Source organism: Myotis davidii, unplaced genomic scaffold (assembly GCF_000327345.1).
Source record: "Myotis davidii unplaced genomic scaffold, ASM32734v1 scaffold299, whole genome shotgun sequence".
Classification (NCBI taxonomy): domain Eukaryota; kingdom Metazoa; phylum Chordata; class Mammalia; order Chiroptera; family Vespertilionidae; genus Myotis; species Myotis davidii.
This window is the reverse complement of record NW_006293088.1, coordinates 3016651-3043770: the sequence shown is the minus strand read 5'-3', so window position 1 is coordinate 3043770 and position 27120 is coordinate 3016651. Positions and strand designations below refer to the sequence as shown.

The 27120-nt window shown below is 42.3% G+C and overlaps 1 protein-coding gene across 2 annotated transcripts in view; it reads left to right on the top strand.

Annotated features, from left to right (window-relative positions):
* Positions 1-4821: 4821 nt before the first annotated feature.
* The window catches only part of LOC102758936 (protein DDI1 homolog 2), a 34913-nt gene continuing 12614 nt past the window's right edge, over positions 4822-27120 (top strand). Inside the window, exons 1-7 of one of the 2 annotated variants that reach the window (XM_015565864.1) lie at positions 4822-5808; positions 8556-8792; positions 10406-10532; positions 13253-13380; positions 17421-17549; positions 23480-23583; positions 25212-25404. In XM_015565864.1, coding sequence (XP_015421350.1) covers positions 8708-8792; positions 10406-10532; positions 13253-13380; positions 17421-17549; positions 23480-23583; positions 25212-25404 — 766 coding nt within the window. In that variant the 5' untranslated portion in view covers positions 4822-5808; positions 8556-8707. Of the gene's footprint in view, positions 5809-8555; positions 8793-10405; positions 10533-13252; positions 13381-17420; positions 17550-23479; positions 23584-25211; positions 25405-27120 lie in introns of those variants that run through there. The other variant, XM_015565865.1, reaches the window with a different exon arrangement.

Below are 27120 nucleotides of genomic sequence, written 5' to 3'. Positions count from 1 at the left end.
AGAGTGTTACAATTTCTGTTCAGAGATCAGAAAACATTTTACATCATCCTTAAAGGTCTTGGAGTTGTGTGAATTAGTTTATTGTTAAATATTGGTTAAGATTAGAATCCAATCTCAGGTGCCTCCTGGAGTGAGCACCAGCAGCGTGCCCCTTCTGCAGATTAAAACCTATAGCTGTAGGAATTGTATGTCCTTATAACTGTCAAAACTTCCATTTTGAGCCTTGTACGTTTTTAAAAAAATACTTTTATTGATTTCAGAGAGGAAGGGAGAAGGAGAGAGAGGTAGAAACATCAATGATGAGAATCATCCATCGGCTGCCCCCTGCATGCCCTCTACTGGGGATCAAGCCTGCAGCCTGGGCATGTGCCCTTGGCCAGAATCGAACCTGGGACCCTTCAGTCCTCAGGCCAACGCTCTATCCACTGAGCCAAACCGGCTAGGGCTGAGCTTTGTACGTTTGAGTTGGGTGTTACGAATGGTGGGAAGCCTCACCAGTGCCATTACTAAAACTTGTTTTGCTTTTGGTGTATATTTGAAACCAGGGTCTGATGGACACTTCTATTAAGTTAGAAAATCATTCAGATTTATTTTGGGACCTAAGCTGCAAAATAATTATCTTTCTTAGACTTTAACACCTATTTTAACAACAACAAAAGATTAGTTCTTTGCGGCAACGATAATTTCATCTAAGCTTTTATTTATTTCATTTGTGTCCTTGGATTAAAATGGAACATACCTGGCGCTTTGTCACGGGGAAGAATGTTGGCCCCTCACTCACATTCTCCAGTCTGGTATTTTCATTTTTATTTTAAAATATGTTTTTATTGATTTCAGAGAGGAAAGGAGGAGAGAAAGGTAGAAATATCAATGATGAGAGAGAATCATTGATTGGCTGCCTCCTGCACACACACCCCTCCTCCCCTTACTGGGGACTGAGCCCACAACCCGGGCATGTGACCTTGACCGGAATCTAACCTGGTACCCTTCAGTCTGCAGGTTGACGCTCTACCCATTGAGCCAAACCAGGAAGGGCCAGTCTAGTATTTTTAGGAAGTTGGGGCCGATAGCAATATTCCATTAGTGATTATCTGGGTCTTACCTGGTACTTTTTAAAAAATATATATTTTATTGATTTTTTACATAGAGGAAGGGAGAGAGATAGAGAGTTAGAAACATCGATGAGAGAGAAACATCGATCAGCTGCCTCCTGCACATCTCCTACTGGGGATGTGCCTGCAACCAGGGTACATGGCCTTGACCGGAATCGAACCTGGGACCTTTCAGTCTGCAGGCTGATGCTCTATCTGCTGAGCCAAACCGGTTTCGGCTTATCTGGTACATTTTTATTGTTAGATCAGGCTTCCCTCCTTTAAAAAGAAATTATATGTCTTCTGAGGAAAGGCTGTGCTAACCCAATGGTAGAGTGGTGTACGGCATCTGTAAAATTGGTTCCCACAGAGTGAGGACTTGGTAGTGTTCCTTGCCTGGGTTCAGGGCAGGGGATGCATTGAACAGTGGACACTGGTTTGATCCTCCTGGTGAGTATAGGCCCTTAATGGTAGATGGCTTAGTAGCTCCTGTTAAGGTCACCCAGAACACTTTAGACTTGTGTGTGGTACCTGCGAATTCCCGCGTGTGGGCTTTAGAGTCAGGCTGCTGTGGCTCCACTCCCAGTTCTCATTGATAGCTATGTAGCTTCAGGTCACTCATCTGTTTCCCTGTCCATAAAATGGGACATATAGGCAGTGCCCTCGCGGTCCTGGATCTGCCTCTTGCTTCAACAGTGTTTGGACGGAACAGACCCAGGGACACCCCTTGTTCCAGCCTCCGGCCACTCCTGCATCTCATCCAGTCACCACCTTCAGAACCACCTCCGGGACCAGCCAACACACCGGGTTTTTTTCTACCTTAACTCCTTATTGCCGAACAACCGTGAGCTCCAAATTCGTCAGAATTATTCCACTGAGGTGGAGGTTGCGGTCAATCGCCTGACCAACCTGCATCTGCGGGCCTCCTACACGCACCTCTCTCTGGGCTACTATTTCGACTTTGACGATGTGGCTCTTGAGGATGTGGGGCCACTTCTTCCTCGAGTTGGCGGGGAACAAGCGTGAGGGCCTGAGCATCTCTTAACGTTGCAAAACAAGTGTGGCTGCCGCATTCTCTTCCAGGACGTGCTGAAGCCTCCCAAGGTGAGTGGGCAAAACTCAGGACGCCATGGAAGCCGCCCTGGCCTTGGAGAAGAACCTGAACCAGGCCCTTTTGGAGCTGCATGCCCTGGGTTCTACCCGTGCAGACCCTCATCTCTGTGACTTCCTGGAGAACCGCTCCCTGGATGAGGAGGTGAAACTCATCAAGAAGATGGGCGACACCTGACTCACCTCCGCAGGCTGGCCACCCCCCAGGCTGGGCTGGGCGAGTATCTTTTTGAAAGGCTCACCCTCAAGCACGACTGGGAGCCTTTGGAGCCCAGAGGCCTTTGAGGGGCCCCTCTGCATCCTCCTGGTGTCTCTGGCTTTTACCTAAGCCTCTTCCCGAAACTACTAGTCATTCTTTTAACCACCCTGAAGCCCTCTCCCATGCATTGGACCAAATGAAACAATAAAGCTATTTGCAGGGGAAACAATAAAGGGACAAATAATGCCTGCTTCTTAAGGTGATTATGAGACATAAATGAGAGGATATGAGGATTAAGTGGGAGACTAAGAACCTGGTGTGATGCTGGCTCTTCATGGAAGTTCTCAGTGGTAGCTGTCTGTCTACAGTTTTAATAGGCTTTCCATGTGTCATTTCCAGCCTGAAGAGAACTCAGTGATCCTGTGGATGGGAGCATTCTGACTCTCCTGGTTTTGATTTCTTGTAGATAATTAAATGCTCAGTACAGTTAGAATATGTCGACTGATTGTTTATCTCTACATATACTGATTGTTGAACTTGTGAACCTGGAAAATTAAGAAGTAAGCCTTGGACCCACTGGTACCTTCATTGTGGTGGCTTCATAATGTTGACACCTCGTGAGCTTCTGCATGATATTACTCTTGGCACACCCCTTCGTTCTTGCTGTACACTTCAACCTGGGACACTGGTCATTTCAGACTTACGGTGGTTTTTTCAAGCAATCCTACAAGTTATGGAATGACTCTTGGGTTGTATTGCAAAGAACCTGTGTTGATTCTGGTGTGCTTTTTATTGTGAGTTATATACTTAAGGGAGTGTGAATAGGTTGATGGTGATAGTTGCAACCTGTCGTAACATGTTTTAAATTTGCAGGTGAGGGAACTAACAATACTTTCTAGTCATGTATAAAACGTACTAGAGGCCGGGTGCACGGAATTCATGCAAAGGTGGGGGGGTTCCCTCAACCCAGCCTGCACCCTCTCCAAATCTGGGACCATTGGCTCCTAACTGCTCACCTGCCTGTCTGATCGCCCCTTACTGCCCCCTCACCCCCTGCCCCACACAGCCTGCTGTTCAGTCATTTGGTTGTCCCTCACCACCTCGGCCCACCTGGTCGCCCCACGCAGCCTGCTGTTCAGTCGTTTGGTTGTCCCTCACTAACGCCCCTGCCAGTCTGGTTGCCCCATGCAGCCTTCTATTCGGTTGTTACTGTGACGGCATCCTGGAAAATTTGTATATTCCTAGTATAGGTAACTGGTCCTATAAACTCTGCAAATCAATGTTTTGCTCATCCCCAGAACTTTTTTACATTGGAGGGAACTACATTCAGTTTCCTGTTAGTTCTGTTCCTCATTTCAGTGTAAATTCTGAGGGCAGATATGACAGATCATATTTCTTCTGTTTAAATCCTGGGTGTTTCAGGTTCTGTGTCTTAGCTATACGAGTTATGAGGGCACGTGAGGAAACACTGTAAAATGGGAGAGGCCTGGAAGAGACAGCTGTAATGATGACCTAGCCCCACTGCTTGTCTAACAAATGAGAAGTGGGATGCCTGGACCAGCTGAGTGACGGGCCCCTGTCAGAGCCAGGACAGGACTGAAGCCTCGCTTTGCATGTGGCCTGTGAAAAGCGAATTGTTAGGAAGAAACCCTTTCAAAGGTTGAATGTCCCTCTAGAGTATAATGATGCAGGGAGGTTTTTTGTTCCTTCAGGGTAAAATTATAGCTTGCCCTCTGTGTGTTCCTGTTCTTTCCAGAGCACATTGTTTCACCTATTTTTATGCTCCCAAGCTTTCTTAGTGTTTGATTGCACATCGTCAAAATATATCTTTTTCATTTTATTTATTGATTTTTAGAGGGAGGGAGGGAGGAAGATAGGACGATTGATTTGTTGTTCTGCGTATTTATTCATTGGTTGATTCTTGTGTGTGCCCTGACTGGGGATTGAACCCGAAACCTTGATATATCTGGACAGTGTTTTAACCAACTGAGCTACCCAGCCAAGGCACATAAAAATAGTTTTATTAGTAGTACATCCCTGTTCTTTTTTTCCACCTGTGCTTAATCGTTCTCTTTGGAATGTCTTCGACTTTTATCTTCCACTCATAAACATGAGTGATAAAACCTTGGGGATATTAAAAAGTGGGGGGGAGAAAGAATGCAGGAAGGTTGGTGTTTGGGAACCTTTTAGATTTGCTAGTGTGCAAGATCATTGTAAAAATGGACACATTGGGTCCTGGCCATGTGGCTCAGTTGGTTGGAGCGTCCTGTAAACCTGAAGGTTGCGGGTTCAGTTCCCAATCAGGGCACCTACCTATCTAGGTTGCGGGTTCGATCCCCAGTCGGGGCGTGTACGAGAGGTCACCAGTTAATGTTTCTCTCTTCCCTTCCTCTCTCTAAAATCAATGAACATATCCTTGGGTAAGGATTAAAACGTAAATAAATAATGGACACCTCGGGATGTAACGTTCAGTGTGTTAGCTAAAGGTAATACTATGTCATATGTTTGAAAGTTACTAAGTAAATTTTAAAAGTTATTACAGGGGGAAAAATTGTAACTATGTGAGGTGATGGATGGTTAATTCATTGTGATCATTTTGCAAAATACACATATCAAACCATGGTGTATATCTAAAAATAATACTGGTTTTTATGTCAGTTCTATCTCACTAAAACTGGGGGAGAGGGGATATGCACGCATTATTTAATAGTATTGTAGTTTGCACACCGAGAGTAAATCATTCTCATTTCCCTCTCTGCTCAAATTGAAATCTGAACTTATATCCACTACTTCCATAGACTCAATTCGTCCTTTAATTCGACAAATACTTGGGCATTATTTATCTGACAGGACCTGTTCTGGGCATTTGGGATATGGCAAGCAAAGCAAGGTCCTTGTCCTCAAGTTGTTTACATTTTAGTGGGGACAGGAGGACAAAAAAGAAATAAATATGTGTTAGGTGAAGGTGATGAGAAAAGGCCTCTGAAAAGATAATGTTTGATCAGAGACCTAAAAATTACGGGAAAGAACATTCCTCGGGTAGCGAGAAAGCAAGTGGAACGGCCTTGAAAGAAAGTGTTACTTGAGAAACGGCAATCGCGGTGTGAGATCAGGTCAGAGGGAGCCTAGAGGTGGTGAGAAGGACTGGCTTTATTCTAGGTGTGATGGGAAACCGTTGGAGGATTGTGCAGGAAGTGACACTATCTGATGAAGAGGAAACCTGGTCTCCCTTGCTCCGTGGTACTTTGTGCTTTGTACTGTGACATCTTTTCTGGTTGTAGATTGTCCATGCTGAAAGACCTCTCACAGACAACCACAGGTCTCTGGCTTCTTACGGCTTGAAAGATGGAGATGTCGTGATTTTACGACAGAAGGAGAATGTGGACCCTCGACCTTCACAGTTTCCAAGTAAGACATCTCCTCGAAATGGGTTAGCATCCCGACACAAGCATGAGTAGGTAGCATAGCGTAGTGGTCAGAGTTTTGGATTCGCTTTTGATTCAGACTAATAGGGTGCAGATCCTGACTCTGCCCCTTGAACTCAACTCCTAGAGTTGATGTGAGAATAATGCTTGTAGAACCTTCAGCACATTGCAAGCCCTCAATGTTAGCTTCTGTTGTTATCAATGATAATTTTGTCCTTGGGGAGGACTTGGAGAGACTCCAATGCCTGATTGCTGACTGGCATGCTGTGTTGTGTCTGGGGTTCAGTAGCAGGTCTTTGCAGTCCACCAGGTACTCACGTGATCTAACTCGGATGTCAGGGTTACACTTTATTATCATTACACTTTATTATCATTAACAGATGAAACTCTGATTTTATTTATTTAGAGGAAGGGAGAGAGAAAGGGGGAGAAACATCAATCTGTTGTCTCCCAGATATGCCCTGACCAGGGATCAAACCTGTAACCTGGGTATGTGTCCTGACTGGGAATCAGGCCCACCACCTTTTGGTGCACGGGAAGATGTTCCAACCAACTGAGCCACACTAGCCAGAGCTGAAACTCTGATTTTCAGTTACGTCTTCCAAGTTACATAGCTAAGAAGGGAAGGCATAGGAATTAAGACTCGGTGCTTTTCTATTATACTGAACTTTATGAATAGTAAGCAGCTAAACCACTAACTTCTGGTTCTTTCTCACCGCCTCCGTTAATCATGTAAAAAGAAGAAAGGGTTCTTTATCTTAGGTGTTCCACCCAGGGTAGGTGTTTATGATTTTGAATCTATGCATTGAATTTAAGAGGTTTCTGTGTCCCTGAAATAAGAAGCAGAATTGTGAGGGTGTGGGCATTTGATGGGGACAGGGCTCATAACTTGCTTAAGGTACTCAAAGGGGTTTTTGATCTACCAAAGTTTATTCTTAAGGTTCTGATGTGGAACTACTTGATGAGATGGATGAGTTTTTCTCCACTCCCATCATATCCTGATAGGCTTAGTGTTTATTCTCCAGGTCACTTGGTTTTAAATTGATGGTAACAGCTGATAGGTGTCCAGGTGATGCCAGTCTCCAGCTTAGAGCACAGTGCTTCCATTCAGCCTGGAACTGGGCTAGAAGAGATCACTGGCAGGGTTCCTCCCGGATTTGGATTACATCACTCCCTGGGGCTGCTGGTAAATTTCAGAAAGAGGAGTGGCTCCAATATGCCAGGCATTGAAAACCAAACCTTCCTTTGAATTAGTTGGTGAGATTGTTAGTTCTGGAAACGTAGCTGGTTTTTTCTGGACTGCCCTATATGGACAAGAGAGCCACTAGGTGAGGGAGAGGATAGGATCTGGTCTACAAGGTAAACAAGTTTTTCACAATTTTTCTGAAGTGAACAGATTCTCCAGGTAAGTGTAACAGGGTTGGAGGTAAAATTTCTCAACCTACAAAGAAGGCCCGCCCATATGTGTTCTGCTAATTGGTATAGTTTCCCTCACAAAGACCATGCCATTCACTTCACCTTTTCATTGGTTGGAAGTTCGTACACATGCACTACTAACTGGCCGCTGAGGTCTAGCTGAAGAAAGTGACTGCTTGGACCCATGCTGAGAGACAAACCTTATGCCCAAGGTTAAGCATGTCCTCCTGTTTGAGGTCCGAAAGGCTTCAGGATAGCCCCAGGCTTGGGACACGTGTGACCATCATCTGCATGTTGTGATCGGAGAAATGTGGATTTATTCAGTCCTCGCCCCTCATTCTGGCTCTACGTCTCTTTTCTTCTTCCTTTTAAAAAATAAAAGTTTTTAAGTAATAGTTTTATTGAGATCATTCACATACCACACAATTCTCTCATTTGGAGGATACAATGCGATGATTTTTAATATATTGAGGTTGTGCGACCATCACTACAATCAGTTATAGCACATTCATCACTTTAAAAGGAACCCTGTAATTCTTCATCTTCCCTCAAGCCTCCCAGCCCTGGCAACCATTGGTCCACTGTCTCTGTATTTTCCTATTCTGGATATTCCATATAAATAGAATCATTCAACATTTGGGTCCTTTGTGTAAGGCTCCCTTTCTTTTTACTTTTATTTTAATATGTCAGCTCAGCCTGGAGTGTAGAGCCTGTTGTGTCTGTTAGTGTACTCAGCACTGGGAACCTGTGCACGTTATTTTTCTTCTGTTTTTCTCTCTTGTAAAATGATTACACTTGCGAGCTCCCTGGGGCTATTGGTAGAGTTTGCAGTGAGGCACAGATGCACAAAGACCTACTGTGTACAACACAGGCTTGTAGGATTTAACATAGGTCATTTGTGCTGTGCGCTTGATATGTACAGTATTCTTTACCAGGGTGTCAGGGTCCTCAGCATATTTCAAAGAAGACCACAGTTCTCCTTAAGAACGACATCAATTTTTGTAGTTACATTTAAGACTAGCTTTACTTTTTTTAAAAACAAAAACATCTATTTTATGATATTTTATAAGCCAAAAATTTGGGGTTACTACCATAGTCTCCCCCCTCTCCTTGTATTTTTCCTACCTGTTCACTCTCAGGCCGCAGTCTTTATATTCAAAGTCAACATGAGAAACTGGAGCAAGGGAGGGGCCATTAGTATATCTGAGATCACCACTTACTATGGTATATACAGTGTACGAGCACATGTTCTGTTTCTGTCAGATGCTTGTTTTCACGGATCATCTAAAGTAAACAATCACTTTTCCTCAACAGACTTACCCCGAATAGACTTCCGCAGTATATCTGTGCCTGGCACCTCGAGCTCCCGGCAGCGTCAGCCACCCGGAGCACAGCAGTCCCACTCATCTCCCGGAGAACTAGCTTTATCTCCGCAGGGCTTGGACAATCCAGCCTTGCTCCGAGACATGTTGCTGGCCAACCCCCATGAGCTGTCCTTGCTGAAGGAACGCAACCCGCCCCTGGCAGATGCTCTGCTCAGTGGAGATCTCGGTAAGTTCATCTGAAAGGCTGTGAAGTTGACTGAGGTGAAGTAGTGTATCATAGCAGGTGGGGAGATGGGTTGCAACTAGTGTGTTCAGCCCACTGTGGCACATGAGTTATTGAACATATCAGTTGGTCTGTGAGAGGTAAGTTAGTGCTAATGTTGAAGGCTGAGTTAATGACAGTAGTGACAACATTTTAGGGCTGCATAGAGTCTTGAAGTCCAGCTAAACCCGCCCCTTCCATTTACTCTTTTTTTTTTTCCTAATTATTTCAGCAGCACATAATCCAGGTACTGATATTTTAACCTGTTTAGTTAGACCTTCAATTAAAGAGAGCGCCAATAAGCCTATTTATGCTTGTTAGTTACAGGAAACAGGTCTGAGGCCTTCGGCCTGTGTGGCAAATTGAACCCCCTTACTCTCATCCATGCCAAGTTTAATGAAGGGGTTGTTACCAGCAGTCTGTTTGGAGCTGTACTTGAGCCATTCTTTCATTTCACAGAACATTTATTTTTAGTCCTCTTTATGAGTCAAGTTTTCTCTGTAAATTTCTCCCATTTTACGAGACTGTCCTGATTAAATTTTAAAACAAAACAGATACTTAACAACTCATTTCTTAACCATTTTGTAAATTGAAGTAATATTTACCTACAGAGAAATTCACAGATTTTATGTATACAGTTTGAGTTTTGGCTGACTCATATCCACCACCCCAATCAAGAACTAGAACATTTCTTTCCAGAAAGTTCCATTATGTTCTCTTTCATTCAGTTTCCTCCCCTTATAGGCTACCAATATTCTGATTATCATTATAAATTAATTTTGCCTATATTTGATCCTCATGTAAATGGAATCATACAGTATGTCCTCTCATGTCAGGCTTCTTTCACTCAATTTAATAATTATAGATTCATCTATATTGTGAGTATTAGTTCATATGACCAGTGTCTTGGTTCCTTTAATTTCTTATGCAGCATATTTGTCAAAGACCGTGATGATGGCACATTTAAGTTTACACATTTAAATGCACCCCCATTCAAGAAATAGCAAAATAAAGGGATTTTTGTAATGTATATTATACTAAGCAATCTTTCCTCTTTACTAATTTTCCTGTCTGTTACCCATCAGGTAGTGTAGATAGGCTAACAGTAGTTTGCATTTCTAGCTAAAAGAATAATAAGGGGAGTGGGGAGGGGACGAGTGGGGTCCTTTATAGCATTTTCCAGAATTAAATTGAGAAGTCGTTCTCTCTGAGTAGAGATGATGTGATAACTTTTTACAAAACTAAATGATTTTTCCAAATATTTTATTTCTTTACACTGAATTTAGGTGAAGAAATAGTCTTGCCTCAGAGAATAGAAAGTAAATGTAAATGCTCATTTATTTTTAGGCATCTTACAGAATTCTGCACCTGAAACATGTACAATTTTAATTTTGTTAACCAGTATCATCCCAATACATTCATTAAAAAGGGGGGAAGAGGAGTCAGAAACAAAAAATAATTTTTTAAGCATCTTTTCTGCATCTCTTACAGTCATATTTTGAGTAATTGTCTGATGTGGGAAAGTACTAGTAAGGAATGAAAATCTAGTGGTACTGAAGATTTTCCTCCTTTTGTAGAGAAATTTACTAGGGTCCTGGTGGAGCAGCAGCAGGACCGAGCCCGGAGAGAGCAAGAAAGGATTCGTCTCTTTTCTGCTGACCCTTTTGATCTTGAAGCTCAGGCAAAAATAGAAGAAGATATAAGGTAATGATGCCTTCACCTAAACAGCAAGAGTTAGAGAACGAAGACTTCCCAAACTACAGGCTGTCTTGTATTGGTTGGGTATCTGCTTTGAGGTAGATTCCTTATTTTGCACCCAAGATAGTAACTTCAGTCCTTTCCTTCATTCTAACTCCCATTTTCCTCACATTTTGATTCAACATTACAAAGGTACCCATACAAATGACTTTTCTCCTCTAAAATGTTAGTAAAGACTCCCTGACTAGCCCAGTGTGTCATTAAAGCAACTGCAGGTAGATGATCCCAGGATTCCATGATGTGGTTCCCACCTGAGGCTGCATTAAAATCTTTTTGGAATCTTAAAAATGCACATGCGCTTGGGCTCCACTCCTAAAACAGGTATAATAATGCTAATGCCAGCCTTGATCACATGACCAGCCACGATCACATGACCAGCCACAAGCCAGATAGTGTTCAGTCACTCCCTTTGAAGTCAAAACAACAGCTGCTACCCCCTCAACACCACCACCACATCTCAGTTTTTGTGCCTCATTGTAATGGTTTTAGTATAAATATGAAGACCATAACTGTACCAGTACTACTTTTAGGGGCTTTGTCATCATCTTTGGTCATTTACATGATGCCTAAGTTGGTCATTATACTGTCAGCTTGGAAGTTAAATAATGGTTTTCTTCTTTCTTATTTCTCTGATTGCATTTGAAATCAAAGAAATGTACATTGTACACAAGAATCACATGACAGCCCTAAGCCATTTGTGTCCTTATTAAGTGTTCCCATTAATTATATCAGAATTCACGAATATCTTTGAGAAACATCTCACTCGTTAAATCTACTCAGAGAAATAGGAAGATGTTGTGTTCTTGGAACTAGACTGCGTCACAACTATAAGGGAACCTTATATAATTCTCAAGAATATGTTCAACCCAGGAAGCAGGAGGTGTGGGAGGGAGTGTGGTGAGGCATCATAGTTAAACCATGGCACTGAGCTATTGGAGGAGCAGAAGTGAAATGAGGCATATCCATGTGGTTTGTGTTTCCTCCCAGGGCGGGTAAAGGAAATGGGGAATGCACACATTCTTTCCAAGGAGAAAACCTAGTACCTGTAACGAACCTACATACAGAGCCCAGAATAGCCAAAGGAACTGGCATTGTCTCAGGGTTTTTGGAGTCACTGCAGTGTCAGGAGTGCGTAGTGCACAACTAATTTTAGGCTATTTCTAAATTTAATAATACGGCACGAGAAAGTTGTAATTATTGAATGCCTATTAAAGTTTTATGCTTCACCAATGATTGTACAGGAATGTGTACACTAAGGCATAATAGCTTGCATGTTTGCCTAAGTCAATGGTTCTCAACCTTGGCTGCACATTAGGATCACCTGGGAATCTTGAAAATCCTGATTTCTGGGCCTCATCCTCCGGAAATTCTGTTTCTTTGTTACTAATGTTGTGGCCTCACCCCATAACAAAGAAATAGAATTTCCGGAGGATGAGGCCCAGAAATTAGGATTTTAAAAAGATTCCCAGGTGATTCTAATGTGCAGCCAAGGTTGAGAACCACTGGCCTAAGTTAGAGGAGTATGCCTTTGGTTTTCTGAGAAGTTTAAGATTCCAATAGAGAATGGTTGATAAAACCATCAGTTCAGTTGAGCTAAAGTGTTACTACAGAAAGGACAGTTTAGAGCAGGGGTCAGTACACTTTACCCATTAAGGGCCAAATAGTAAATAGTTGAGGCATTGCAGGCCACACTATCTGTATGGTGGGTGCTCAGTTCTGCCAGGGCGGTAAGGTACAGCCAGAGATAATGCCGGGATGTAAATGAACTGGGCTGTAGTTTTCTAATGCCTGGTTTACAGTGTGACTTGTCCAAACCTTGGACCTTGTTTTGTTACTGTCTTCAAGTAAGTGGCCTAGCCCCTGCCATAGTTTCCATTAATGTTGGTCCTATTTGGTTATTTTTTTTAAAAGAGGTTGGGAATGGAGGAGACATGAGATGCTAGAGTAAGCTGGAACTCCCTTTTATATGCTTTTCTCATGTAAGAATTAGAATGTTCAATTTTAGAAGAAACTATTTGATGACCAGGTGAACAGTGATTTATATGTGTGTACAGTTTTCTAAGCGATAGGTGGGTAGAAGATTATTTTTTGAGTTTTTTTTAACATCTGCTCTTATGTTGGCCTCATATAATGATGCTTTCCACCTCTCAGCAATCCTGTAATAGGAATGAATTATCCTCATTTTGCAGATTAGAAAACCCAGTCTGAGAGATTAAGCAGCAGATGCAACAACAAACAGTTAAGACATGGTATTGTATTTGCAAACAATTTTTTAATGCCCTGGACATAGGAAATGTACCCAGATACCCAGTAAGTCCTCAGTTAAAATTGGAGCACTCATGAAATTTTAACGTTCTGTAGGATAAAAAGGGTTGTGACCCTTACTCTCCAGAAGTTTCTTTTCCTGTTTCTGAGCTTGGAAAGGGAACAAACATAGTCATTTTACATGAGGGTAATTTCTTTGCCTTTCATTTTCTGCTGTGTATCTTACTGCCTCCTACTAAATCACAGACTGCAGGATAGAGTACCAATTTCCATTTTAATGACTCAGCTGCTATTGCTGGGACAAAAGATACGCACAGATCTGTTTTAATATCGTGACTTTGAGACAGATCTCTCTTCATGGAAGTAATGCTCTTAGTGTCCCTGGTTTTGGTTTGTTACAGGCAACAGAACATTGAGGAAAACATGACCATAGCTATGGAGGAGGCTCCGGAAAGTTTTGGCCAAGTAGTGATGCTTTATATTAACTGCAAAGTGAATGGACATCCTGTGAAAGCCTTTGTTGACTCAGGTGACGTCTCCGTCCTTTGTATCTTTGTCTCTCCAGCGAACATTCTGACCTGACACAGGAGAAGGAGAGACCCTGGTGTCCTTACAGATGGCATTGGTCCTGTGGACTGCTCGCCAGCAAACCTGGGGGTTGTTTCACTTCCCATCTGTTCTTGTTTGTGATTGGCTTGTTTTTTTAATCATTTCTTCACCAGTTTTGTCTTTTCGGTGTCTCCTTTATCTTCCTGTGCCCCTTATTTGGCATCCTGAATTCTAGGGTACCTCTAAGGAATTGGGGAATCATTTGGTTTAGGATAAGAATCTAATAAAGGAGCTGTGTAGCCCTAGCCAGTTTGGCTCTGCGGACTGAAGGGTCCCGGGTTTGATTTTGGCCAAGGGCACATGCCCAGGTTGCAGGCTCGATCCCCAGTAGGGGGCGTGCAAGAGGATGATCAATGATTCTCCTCATAGATGTTTCTATCCCTCTCCCTTCCTCTCTGAAATCAATAAAGAATTTTTTTTTTAAAGGAGCTATGTAGTGTAGGTCAAACCAGTATTTCTGCCTCATCTGTGTGCCAGGAGCAATGAGGATTATAGGAGACAGGGCATGGTTCTTGCCCTGAAAGAATAAAGAACGGCCAGGAAAGGAGGCAGGGAGTTTTGCACTTGAAGATTCAGATAATCCCTGTATTAACTGTCACCTTATCTCTTAGTAACAGCTCTTTGCTTTTTTAGTGAGACCACATACAGGCAGCATCACGTGGGTGTGACAACGGTCTTCCCGGTATGACTTCCTAGAGTACTAAAAGCTCCTGCTCAAGTTAATTTTTCCTCCATTTGTTTTGTTTTGTTTTTCAGTTTTTTAATATATATGTTTTTTACTGATTTCAGAGAGGAAGGGAGAAAAAAGAGAGAGAGAAACATCAGTGATGAGAGAGAACCACCAATTGGCTGCCTTCTGTACACCCCACACTGGGGATTGAGCCCGTAACCTGGGCATGTGCCCTGACCGGGAATTAAACCGTGACCCCCTGGTTCACAGGTCGACGCTCCAACACTGAGCCACACCGGCCAGGCATTTTTCCTCCATTTGTTCATCCACAAGTACTTAAGAACATGCTAGGTTACAACTATTGGAAAGAGCTTATACTGAGATGCATACATTCCTGGGAGAAGTAAACTGCTGATTATTCAAGTTTTAAAATGTCTGTTGAATGCTATGTACAGGGCCTTGTGCTGAGTGCTCGGGGGGCAAGACTTACTAACTGGTGCTTCACAGTAACAGATAATTATAGGAGACCCTAATCTGACACCAGTATTTATTGAGCCCTTTCTGTATGGTAAGCACCGTGCTCATTCATGCTAAATTACCTAAGGTGCTTAATATAGATTAGTCTATTCACTTTTACTTAATCCTCAGCATGTCCCCCAAGAACTGCGTTCTGTTACCCCTGTTTTCTAGGAGAGGAAACTTAGACATAGAGAGGGGAAGTTATTCTTCCGGGTGTTCAGAGTTCACGAGCAGTAGATCTTGGATCCAGCCCCTGGTCTGCTTGGTGCCAGGACTCAAGCACTGTGCAAAAATCAGGTGCATGTTGGATGAATATAGAAACCACATTCTCACTGACGGATGCTTCACCTCAGGTGTGGCTTCAAAAGAGAGGCCGTTTGAACTGAGCTATCTCCATGGGCAGAGGAGTGGGGCTTGGAGCTGAGGCTTGAAAAGAGGCAGGAGTGCGGTAAAAGGGACCCTTCCCATCCTGGGATTGCTTCCCGTACATCAGTAACTAGCTTTTGGGGAGTAAAATGGGGAGGGAAGGGGGAAGGAAGAAAGTAAAGGAAAATCGTCTTCCCAAACTCCCCCCCCTTTTTTTTTTCATTATTTTTGGTCCTTCTTAAATCTAACCTTCAGATGCCAAAACCTTCCAGTGCCCATGTAGTGTAAGAAGCCTTAATGAGCAACATGAACAGAAAATGTTGGGATTGGGTTTGAGGAGACATCGTGAGGGAAAGGACAGTCGGTGGGGAGGAGGTGGGCCGTGAACTGGACTTAAAGCATAAGCACAATTAGAAAGTGGAAGCAGGGGAGGGACATTCTCCAGGCAGGTCCAAGTGAGTAACAGGCAAAGGGAACGCATTCCCCCTGGTCAAGCACAAGGTGTAGGGCATTTGGAATATAAGTCTGTCGTCTGAGTCTGCTTGGGCTGCCATAACCGAATACCATAAACTGGGTGGCTTACAAACAATTCAGATTTATTTCTCATCGTTCTGGAGGCTGGGAAGTCCAAGATCAAGGTGCTGGAGGGTTGGTGTCTGGTTCCTAGTCCATAGATGGCAGTCTTCTCCCTGGGTCCTCACGTGGTGGAAGTGGTGAGGGTCATGAATCCTATTTAAGAGGCCTCCACTCTAATGATCTAATCACCCCCAAAGGCCCAGCCTCTTTTTATCATTGCATCGGGGATTAGGTTTCAACATGTAACGTTCAATCTACAGCAGCTGGAAAAGGTTTGGCCCGGATGAGAGGTGGGGGTGGATTCTGAGGCTGGTTGTGGTTTGAAGTGGGTCTTAGAAGGAATAGGAGCCATTGAGGATCTTTGAGCAGATAGATACCTTAAGTGAGTGGAAGAAGGTGATAGATAGGAAGACAGGCATTGTGACAGATCTGGAGAATTCTGTGCCACTCAGGGTCAACTAGCTCCTTGCTTTAAGTTATACATCCACAGTGGTTTGGAAAGCAGAGATTTCACTCACTAGCAAGGGGAATATAGTGTGAGCTTTGCTCACACTGCTGTGGTTGGAAGAAGGAGCGTCAGAAATAGCACAGAACTTATTAGCAGGATTGGACCAGAGTTTGAAAGTGGGAAAGGCTAAAAGGAGTCAAAAGTGAACAATGCCTAAGTTTTATTATTGCAAGAAAACAATTCAGTTGGCAGGAAGAGAAATCCAAAGTGAGAATTATTTGGGGAGAAACAGTTTTATACCTGGTGGCTTTGAAATAGAAGTGTCTGACACAGGAGTGGGAGCTAGAGTCCTGGGAGACCTTAGCACTGTAGATAAAGATTAGAGGAGTGTCTTCCCCCAGGCCAACTCCAGCTGTGGCTGAGTACATGTCACTGCAGGAGAAAAGTCCCTCGCTGCCTGCTTCCTGAGAGGGAAGAGGGTCTGACTGTTGGAACAGACAATAGGGAGTTCACGTCCAGCTTTTTAAGAGACTATGATGTATTTTTTAACTGGTAAATTAGAGTGCCCCAAAATTTGGAGTGACAATAACTTGGCGCGATGTTTAGAGGTGCTTTGTGCAACGCATCTGAATGTAAAGTAATACTTGGTGAGCATGTCTGGGTGTAGTCATTTTGACTTTTTGGAAGTCCTTTCAGGTTGTTTTGCTTCCTGTTGGTAAAGTTTTTAGGTATCATTTAATAATTACATTTAAACAAAATATTCTTTCTCTCAATGTCAAGTTTCTACAGTTTCAGATTCCACTGTGGCACTGAAAGTTGAACTAAGCCTGGCAGGAAACACCTCGGTAGGAACAATGTTGCACAGATAAAAGCCTTGGGTAGTTCTGAAGGGGCTGATTCAGTTGCCCATCAGGCACTTGTCCCTGTGGCAGGCTAGATCCCCAGAATGGGGTGTGCAGAAGGGAGATGATTGATGGTTCTCTCTCATTGATGTTTCTCTCTTCCTCGCTCTAAAATCAACTAAAGAAATACTTAAAAAAAAGAGAAAAAGCCTGGGGTATACTTGCTTTGCCCTGTTCTTAGTGCTGCATTTTTTAAAAAATATATTTTATTGATTTTTTACAGAGAAGGGAGAGAGATAGAGAGTTAGAAACATCGATGAGAGAGAAACATCGATCAGTTGCCTCCTGCACATCTCCTACTGGGGATGTGCCCGCAACCCAGGTACATGCCCTTGACCGGAATCAAACCTGGGACCTTTCAGTCCACAGGCCGATGCTCTATCCACTGAGCCAAACTGGTTTCAGCTAGTGCTGCATTTTTAATCTTAACACAAATGTGGGTTTTGACTTTATTATCTGGTATTTCCCTCCACCTCCAGGTGCCCAGATGACTATTATGAGTCAAGCTTGTGCGGAAAGGTGTAACATAATGAGGCTGGTGGATCGTCGGTGGGCAGGGATCGCCAAAGGAGTGGGCACCCAGAAGATTATTGGAAGGGTGCACCTAGGTGAGTGGAGACACTGGGAGGCTTGGTAGAGCAGTGGATTTAAAAACTTTTCTCTGGGACAGGTACATCTGATCCAGCAAGCCTTAGGGAAATTTAAACTCTATATTGAAGTCATATATGTGTGCATATTAGCTGGTGGCAGAAAGATTATCAGTCCCTATGTACTTCTGTTTTCTACTCCTGACAGATAATTCCTTTCAACTATTTTATCAGACTTCTATTGGTGCTTGCCTCCACATTTCTAAATAACATGTTTATAGTGCTTATTACTCATATGAGTATATAAATACTATTGAGAGCATAGCCATCTAATTGAATATAATTGCTTTTCGGGTTTTTTTTGGAATTAATTCATTCTCATTCATTCTCATTCTCTCTCTCTCCCTCTCTCTCTCTCTCTCTCGTCATTGGGTTTTTGGTGTGTCACTCATCCCAAACACTGCCCTGCCTGTGTAAATGTCCTTGCTGCAGTCCATCCCATTGAAGATGCTTCTTCAGAGCCTGGGCTGCTTCATGCTGCTGTTTTGGAGTCGCCCTTGACTGAGTCCCCAGGTTCCTTTGTCCTTGGTCTAATGTTGGGCTACATGAACCCCATGTCTTCCTCTTTCTATTTTTTTTTAATATATTTTATTGATTTTCTACAGAGAGGAAGGGAGAGAGAGAGAGAGAGTTAGAAACATCGATGAGAGAGAAACATCGATCAGCTGCCTCCTGCACACCTCCCACTGGGGATATGCCCGCAACCCAGGTACATGCCCTTGACCGGAATCGAACCCGGGACCCTTCAGTCCGCAGGCCGACGCTCTATCCACTGAGCCAAACCGGTTTCGGCCTTCCTCTTTCTATTTTGCTCCCCGGTTTATTAGAGCGCCTCTTCCAGTAACTTCCCGACAAAAAGTACATGGTAGTAAATTGAGTTCTTGAAAATCAGGACGACTTTCCCCCTACATTTCACCAGTCTGGCTAAGTTGGAAATCATTTTCTTTCACAGTTTTTGACAGTATTGCTGTGGAAAAGCTGGATGCTGTTCTGATCCTTGATCCTTTATGTGAAAGATTTCCTTTTCTGAAGGTTGTAGAATCTTTTTTTTGACCTCAGTGTTTTGAAATTACACGTTGATGTACTTGGGTCTAGCTCTCTTCATCTAGTGTGCTGAGTGCCTTTCAGTCTGAGAACGACTTCCCCCCTTAGGGTGTCTGTTATTCAGGGAGGATGGTCTCCTGTCCTGGACTTGTTCTGTAGTTTTCTGTTTTCATTCATTGTGCCCTGGGGGGGCTTGGGTGAGATTTCCTCAACTTTGCCTTCCAACCTTTCTGTTTTGTTTTGTCTCTCGTGTTAGATGGTTTTCTCAGATGTCTGGTGATCCTTGGCATCTGCTCATATTGAAGAGTGGAACACCAAAAGGCTATTCGGAAGATTACTCGGGTGGGCAGCTGTGCAGGGCCAGCTCAGTCAAGGGTTGGGTGAGCCTGAGGTGGGGCGGTGAAGGATGTAGAAAAGACAGACCCAGAGAATAAGCTGGGTCGACTCTAGGTGGATCTTCCTGTGGCTGGCTGAGGCCACAGAGATCCAGACAGCAAGCTGAGCCTTGATTTTATAGCCAGGGGTAAACAAGGTAGCGGTCACCATAGTTACAGTGTTCTTGTGAGTTTCACTTGTTTTGGCAGCACTTGCTGCATCTCCCTCAGGCGATTAGCTATCCAGATAAGATCTAGGGAGGTCATAAGGTCAAGCCTAATTATGCCAAGAAGGCTGTGCCCTCTGCAGCCCGTGGCGGTTGTGGGTGATCTAGAAGTTGAACCTCAGTAAGCTTTCACGTAATCCCCTTGGTTTTCATTAGGTGCTTGTGTTGTGTCCCCGTCTTCCTCCATGCCCATCTATTATGAGAGCCTCTGTTTCACCCTCTTGAGAAAAAAACAACCCTCCAGCCTGCTGTTGAGGTAGAGGGAGGTACTTAGCCACCTGGCTGAGCAGAGTGCAGGAGAGGAACCCCAAGATCTAACTGTGCCTGCATAGACCTTCAGCGAGTCTCTCTGCTTTGGACCTGCCTTTACCCCTGTTTTCAGAAGTACTTGTTTCCACCAGTTCATCAGCCTCTGCGGAGGTCTGGGGTGTTAATTGGGTTGCTTCTCAGTTTTCCTTTCTGTCATCTGCTTTCTAGTTCCAAAATTGTGTTTCACTTGTCTCTTTCATTTTTGACCTTAGTTATTTTATGCTGGTAGAGAAGTTCAAAAGTATAGAAATAAGCAAAGAAGTCAAAATACTTTAAATCCTTTTAAGTGAGAATCAGCCATTAATAGCACTTGGGCATGCCGCTTTTTGATCTGTTTCCATTTGTTGTTTTTTTTTTCTTGTAAAGGGTAGTCATACCACAGATAGAATTTTATTCTCTGCTTTAAGAAAAATTAACAGTCGTAGCATTTTTCAAATGTTACTAAAAATTTCATAAGCATTAAGTAAATGAGTAACGGTCTGTTGTGGTTTAGTGGTCAACTTTTGGGATATATTTTTATCCAATATTTTGTTGTAACATGGCATTGGATTTTTGTGTAGTTTTGTATATACTGATGTTTTTCCTTAGTCAAGATTCCTGAAAGTACTGAATCAAAGGTTATGGATACTTTAAGACTCTTGTTAACTGGTACCAATCTGGTTTCCCCAGCCCTGAATGAATATTCATCTCAACTTTGCACAAGTGGCAGTATCATAGCCAATGAGGTTTATCCGAGGCGTGGTTATTGCTAATTGAATGAATAAATGAATATTCATCTTAGTGCCCTTGTACAATCAAGTATTATTAGTCTTAACACATTTAATTTGCAGATAAAGTGGTTTCTTACTATAAGTTACTTTTCTTTCATTGCAAGTAAAGTTTCTTCCTATTTTCTTCCTATTTATTTTTAGTTATTTAATATATTTTATTGATTTTTTTACAGAGAGGAAGGGGGAGGGATAGTTAGAAACATCAATGAGGGAGAAACATCGATCAGCTGCCTCCCGCACACCCCTTACTGGGGATGTGCCCGCAACCAAGATACATGCCCTCGACCGGAATCGAACCTGGGACCCTTGAGACCGCAGGCCGACACTCTATCCACTGAGCCAAACCGGTTAGGGCCATATTTCTTTTTAAATATATGTCTATTTATTAGAGTCTTATTTTCTTTTATTGATTTGCATAATTGGATTATCTAAATACCTTACTCTCATATACTTTCCTACACAGAGTAGAACTTAAATTGAGTAGGAATACCACAAATTGGTTGCTTCAGAGTCTGAGGTCTCAGATTTTTCATGGTTTTAAGTGAGAAGATAATAGGAGATAAAGTAATATCAGCCCCTTGTGTCCTTCCTTGTGGGTGGACAAGTTGTACTGTTTTGCAACTTTGAGTCTGATTGGCATGAAGAAAACCTTTTAGCAATAAGGAGAGGTTTACCAACAGAATCTTCGTTAGTATATCCAAATCCCAGGAGGGTGTGTGTGTGAGAGAGAGAGACAGACAGACAGACAGACATGATGTGCTAGTTTAGATTTTATATGGGCTCTTTGCATCACACACAAAAGTCACTTCAAGGTTGATTAAATACTTCGATGCACCCGACCAGAGTGGCTCAGCTGGTTTAATTCCTGGTTAGGGCACATGCCTGGGTTTTGGGTTAGATCCCCGGTTAGGGCACACACAGAAGGCAACCAATTGATGTTTCTCTTTCCCATCTCTCTAAGCACATCCTCTAGTGAGGACTAAAACAAAAAGACCTACACTGTTTCAGATTCCACTGTTGAATGGAAAGTTGAACTGAAAGTTGAACTAAGCATGGGAGGAAACTGCTAGATAGGAACAATGTTGCACAGATAAAAGCCTTGGGTAGCCCTGGCCCCTGTAAGTCAAAGCCAAAGCTTTTAGAAGACCCTGGGTGGGAATGGTGGGGGGAGCGGGGGAATTGAGGGAAAAGGAAACATATGTAAAACTTGAGGCAATAAAAAAATTTTTCAAGAAAAAGCTTTTAAAAGAAAATGTAGGAGGATATCTTGCATAGGGAACAGGTTCTTTCAAAGATAGGAAGGAAATTATTTGATAAATTCAGCCACATTAAGATTAAGAACCTTTCATCAAAAGACAAAAAAGTGAACAAACACAAAATAGGAAAAGATTTTAGTAATGCATATAACTAATAAAGAATACGTATTCTGTGTGATTGTATATCCAACTCCATAAGAAAGACAATATTAAAAATTGCATATGTACTTTCAGAGGAAACCGATATGGTTAATAAGTACTATATATGAAAAGTTGCTTAACCTCATTTTTAACCAGGGAAATTCAAAATTACTGCCACATTAGCACAATTTTAAATCTAATCATATTGAGTGTTGGTGAGAATGTGAAGCAGTGAGAACTTTCATGCACTGCTGGAAACATTTTCGAAACAATTCAGCATCACCAAGGAAAATTGAGCCTATAGAACCCTGTAATTCCACTTCTTAGACTGTACCTTAGAAGAACTTGTGGCACAGCAGTAGATAAGTACAGAAGTGTTCAAGTGAGCAGAACCGAAGCACCCCAGAAAGGCCCATAGGAGTGGAGTGGGTACCTCAGTTCTGGAGTGTTAGACATGTGCACCTATAGGGACCAAGTATCTCAAAATATTTTTTGAGTAAAAGAGCAGGTCATAGTTTAAAAACACAAAACTAAACAATGTGTTGCTTAGAAATCATACAAAGCTGGTAAGAACGATAAGAAATGCGGGGAGTGATTAACACAAAGCCTGGTATAGTTGGGAGAGTGGGAGGAAGCAAAGAAAAAGCTGTGTCAGTAGGACATATGGAGACTTCATAGTTTTCTATTTCTTAACTTGGGGAAGAGATTTGTGGGTATTAGCTTTATCAGACTTGATGCTGTGTATATGTTTCATACACTCCTATTTATAAGATACACTGAAGAATAGCAAAGTTGCCCTAGCCAGTTTGGCTCAATGGATAGAGCGTTGGCCTGCATGAGAGAGAAACATTGACCAGCTGCCTCCTTCGCACTCCCAACTGGGGACGTGCCTGCAACCAAGGTACATGCCCTTGACCAGAATCAAACCTGGGACCCTTTAGTCCGCAGGCCGATGCTCTATCCACTGAGCCAAACCGGCCAGGGCTCATCGATGTTTCTAACTCTATGCCTATCCCTTCCTCTGTAAAAAACCAATAAAATATATTATTTATTTATTTTTTTAATATATTTTTTAAAAAATAGCAAAGTACATTTTTAAATCTTACATATTAAGGGGAGAGATTGATGAGAGAGTCAAGGCAAACAGGCCTTGGTGTCATCTCTGGTTTGGCAAATAGAAACTTAATTATCACAGGCAGTAATAAACAGTTTACTCTTCGGAGGCTAATTTAAAGTGTGCACATTTTATTTCCCTTTAGAAAACCTTTTGTAAGTGTATAGGTCACAGAGATGGCGAACCTATGATGCGTGTCAGGTGACACACGAACTCATTTTTTTGGTTGATTTTTCTTTGTTAAATGGCATTTAAATATATAAAATAAATATCAAAAATATAAGTCTTTGTTTTACTATGGCTGCAAATATCAAAAAATTTCTATATGTGACAGGGCACCGGAGTTAAGTTAGGGTTTTTCAAAATGCTGACACGCCGAGCTCAAAAGGTTCGCCATCACCGGTATAGGAAGTAGGTCGTTTTTTGGAGAGATTGGTCCTTTTTTTTTTTTTTAATCCACTTTACCATCTGGTGCCTTCATTGGCTTTTAAACCGATCATTAGTCTTACAGGATTTTGTTTTTATACTCCCCTCTGCATGCTTTGCTTTGGTTTTGACTGGGAGAGGCAAGGCACAGAGTGAAAGACACGTTTCCAAAGTTTGTGTCGGGCTTCTGAGTAAAAATCGGTCCCATCTTCTTTCCTCCTGTGCTGTAGCTCAGGTGCAGATCGAGGGCGATTTCCTGGCGTGCTCCTTCTCCATACTTGAGGAGCAGCCCATGGACATGCTCCTGGGCCTGGACATGCTGAAACGACATCAGGTACTCAGAGCTTCACTTGCTTTCGCATTGGCCTCTTGTGTGTGATGTGGTTAAACACATTGCGGACCAGTAGTTTTGCTGCTAGCTTTACCCAGTGGCCAGATAAGTTTCTATTGAACGAGTATAAAAACGTTTTATATAAATGTTAAAGGCCCACTTTAAAATTAAATACCCATTGCGTTTTGAAGTTATTTATTACATGTTCTTACAAGCTAATATCTTTTTAAAGTGTCATACTTTGTAAAACACTGTGTAATATGAAGCGAGAATTCTCGTGATCCGTCCACAATGTGTTAAATCCATCTGTTTTGAGATTAAATGGGCATTGTATAATGTTTAGTTTCTGATTAGACCTCAAGTAATTTTTTGCTGGGTTTGTAGGGAAGTGTGAGTAACACACAGTGGTGGTTTTATGCAAGTGCGAGTTAACAAGTTCCTTAGTATCTGGTCAAACTATACTTGGGAAGAAGAGCTTCAGGATTAAGGAAGAAGCCCATAGCTGTTGGGAATAGAAATGTTTATTTAGTACAGAGAGAACGATTTATCACTATATTCATTCACAGTGATATTTATATTTCTACTCCAAAGCCTAATAATTTGTTTAAAGATAAACAACTCTCAGTGAAGAAGCAATTAGTGTCCCCTGGGTAGTAAAATTGTTCACAAGGTTTTATATCTAGCCAATATTTTTATGTCACTAATACTCCTTAAAATTCTTTTAATACTGAATTTCAGTGTGCAGACTTTTAAGTAGAAGGAATGAGTGAATGCATGTATAAATAAAACCTATTTTATTGTCGCTGCCTTTCCTTATTTTTTTAGTTATGGTATAGACTCGTGGTCAGCAAACCGCAGCTCGTGAGCCACATGCGGCTCTTTGGCCCCTTCAGTGTGGCTCTTCCACAAAATACCACGTGCGGGTGCACACGTACAGTGCGATTGAAACTTCGTGACCCATACGCAGAACTCGTATTTTGTGGAAGAGCCGGTATTTTGTGGAAGAGCCGCATGTGGCTCGCGAGCCTCAGTTTGCCGACCACGGGTATAGACCAGAGTATCTCCAATTACAAATATAAAGCATATATGTATGCAATTGTCCTATATTAATCATAAAAATACACAAAGAATGAAATAAAGTATAGTTTTATATAGATTGCCTTGCCTTTATACCACTTTTGAGACCATTAGTACAGAGTTTAAATATAAGCTGTATGTATACAAAAAACAAAATGTAAAACTGTATAAATGATATGTCTCAGTTTTATTTTTAAGAGTCACATGTTTGTAAAAGGTGGAGCCATTGATTATGCCTGGCAATTTCCCAAATTTTGCACAATGAACATGTATTATATTTAAACTTATACGTGAATACTAGTATACATTATGTTCAACAAATAAGTGTGAACTGTATTCTGTAGAGATTATTCTGCTATAAACTTCATTAAACAAATTCTAAACTAACAGTGTCACCTAAGTTTAAAGTTTAAATGCTTTTAGGCAAAGTTGTTTGGAACCATCTCTGTCTCTGTCCATGTCGCTCTTTGTGAATGAGTTTTAAATTCGGGATCATAATTTTCCTGCATGGTGTTTCATCTGCCATCATCAGTCTTTGCTTTCTTCCTTCTAAGTGTTCCATTGACCTCAAGAAAAATGTACTCGTGATCGGCACCACAGGCTCACAGACCACCTTCCTCCCCGAGGCAGAGCTACCAGAGTGTGCCCGGTTGGCATATGGGGCCGGGCGGGAGGAGGTGCTCCGGCCGGAGGAGATTGCAGACCGAGAATTAGCAGAAGCCCTTCAGAAATCTGTACAGGATGCAGGTATTTGCAGTGCTGGGCTCTTGAATACCTAACTTTTTATTGGTGGGTGAGCAAGGAAGTTGAGCTTTAGAGGGTAGGAACCTTTCCAGGTCGTGATTGGTCTCATCGTCCTGTCAGATGTGTTTCTGTCCTCTTACCACCTTCTCCTGTCCCTCAGCACAACAGAGAAAACGTGGTGTTTCCAGGGTCAAGAAACAGCAATCCACTGCTGTGTGCAAGACAGAGTGGGAGCTGTTTGCTTAGGCACATTTTGGTAGGCTTCCTGAAAAGTCTTGTCTTTTTTCCTAAAGAAAATTTTAACAGTAAGCAGACGCTTCCTTTTGAGTCCAACAGTATTTCCCTGAAAATTTCTTTTCCTTTTCGTAGGCCCATTTATTTTGAACAGTGACTAAGCAGCCCAAACCGTTTTTTATCGACTGAAAGTGCTGCCACCAAAGGAACCAACAGTAAGAAGCATCATTGAACGTTAGTCAACACACAGGATTGTGCTGTTAATGAGGTCACAGTAGTGAGCCAGTTAGAACAGGATGTGAGCTATTGAAGTGAAGCCACCTATATGTGTGTTTTTTCCTAAGTCTGAATTGTAGCCCATTTCAATCTAAAGTCCAAGCCAAGTTTCTGGGTAAAATGGAGGAGCATGGTTTTGCTGAATCCCATGGGTAGTTTTTCCCTATCTGTTACAGAACAGTAACTCGGGTGCATTTTCTAGAAGCTGAAGAGAATTAACTTTTAACTTTGGGTTATTTATTTATTTATTTTTTTCTAAAATACATTTTATTGATTTTTTACAGACAGGCAGGGAGAGGGATAGAGAGTTTTAAATATCGATGAGAGAGAAACATCGATCAGCTGCCTCCTGCAAACTCCCCCCTGGGGATGTGCCCGCAACCAAGGTACGTGCCTTTGACAGAATCGAACCTGGGACCCTTAAGTCTGCAGGCCGATGCTCTATCCAATGCGCCAAACCGGTTAGGGCGGGTTATTTTTTTTAAAATATATTTTATTGATTTTTCACAGAGAGGAAGGGAGAGGGATAAAGTGTTAGAAACATCGATGAGAGAGAAACATCGATCAGCCACCTCCTGCACACCCCCTCCTGGGGATGTGCCCGCAACCAAGGTACATGCCCTTGACCGGAATCCAACCTGGGACCCTTCAGTCCGCAGGCCGACGCTCTATCCACTGAGGCAAACCAGTTAGGGCAACTTTGGGTTATTTTAAAGTCTTGAGTTGTCATTATTCATCAGTGACTGGTATCACATGTTGCATTTTTCGATATGGTAAAGTGTATTGGACCTACAGGTTCAGGGATCAGCTTTCTTCTAAAGACAAAAAAGATAAGAGCTTTAAAAGTAAGCAGCCAGATTTTGCCAGTGTCTGTTACTGGAGAACCCCCCCTCGAATGGACATGGGTAGCAGATGGAGACTTCTGAGGTGGTTTGTTCGCAGTCTATTCCACTACCTTATAGTTCAGATTTACCACAGGCTGCAGTTTTAAATGTGATTTAAGTATTTTATAGGAAAGAGAGAATTTTGAGCAACCAAACAAACGAGAAAAAATTCCGTTTTGTTTTGCTTTGTTTTGTTTTTATCCTCACACAAGGAAATGTTTTTATTAATTTGAGAGAGAGAAATCAGGAGAGAGAGAGAGAGATAGATAGATAGAGAGAGAGAGAGAGAGAGAGAGAGAGAGAGAGAGATCACTCATTTACTTCT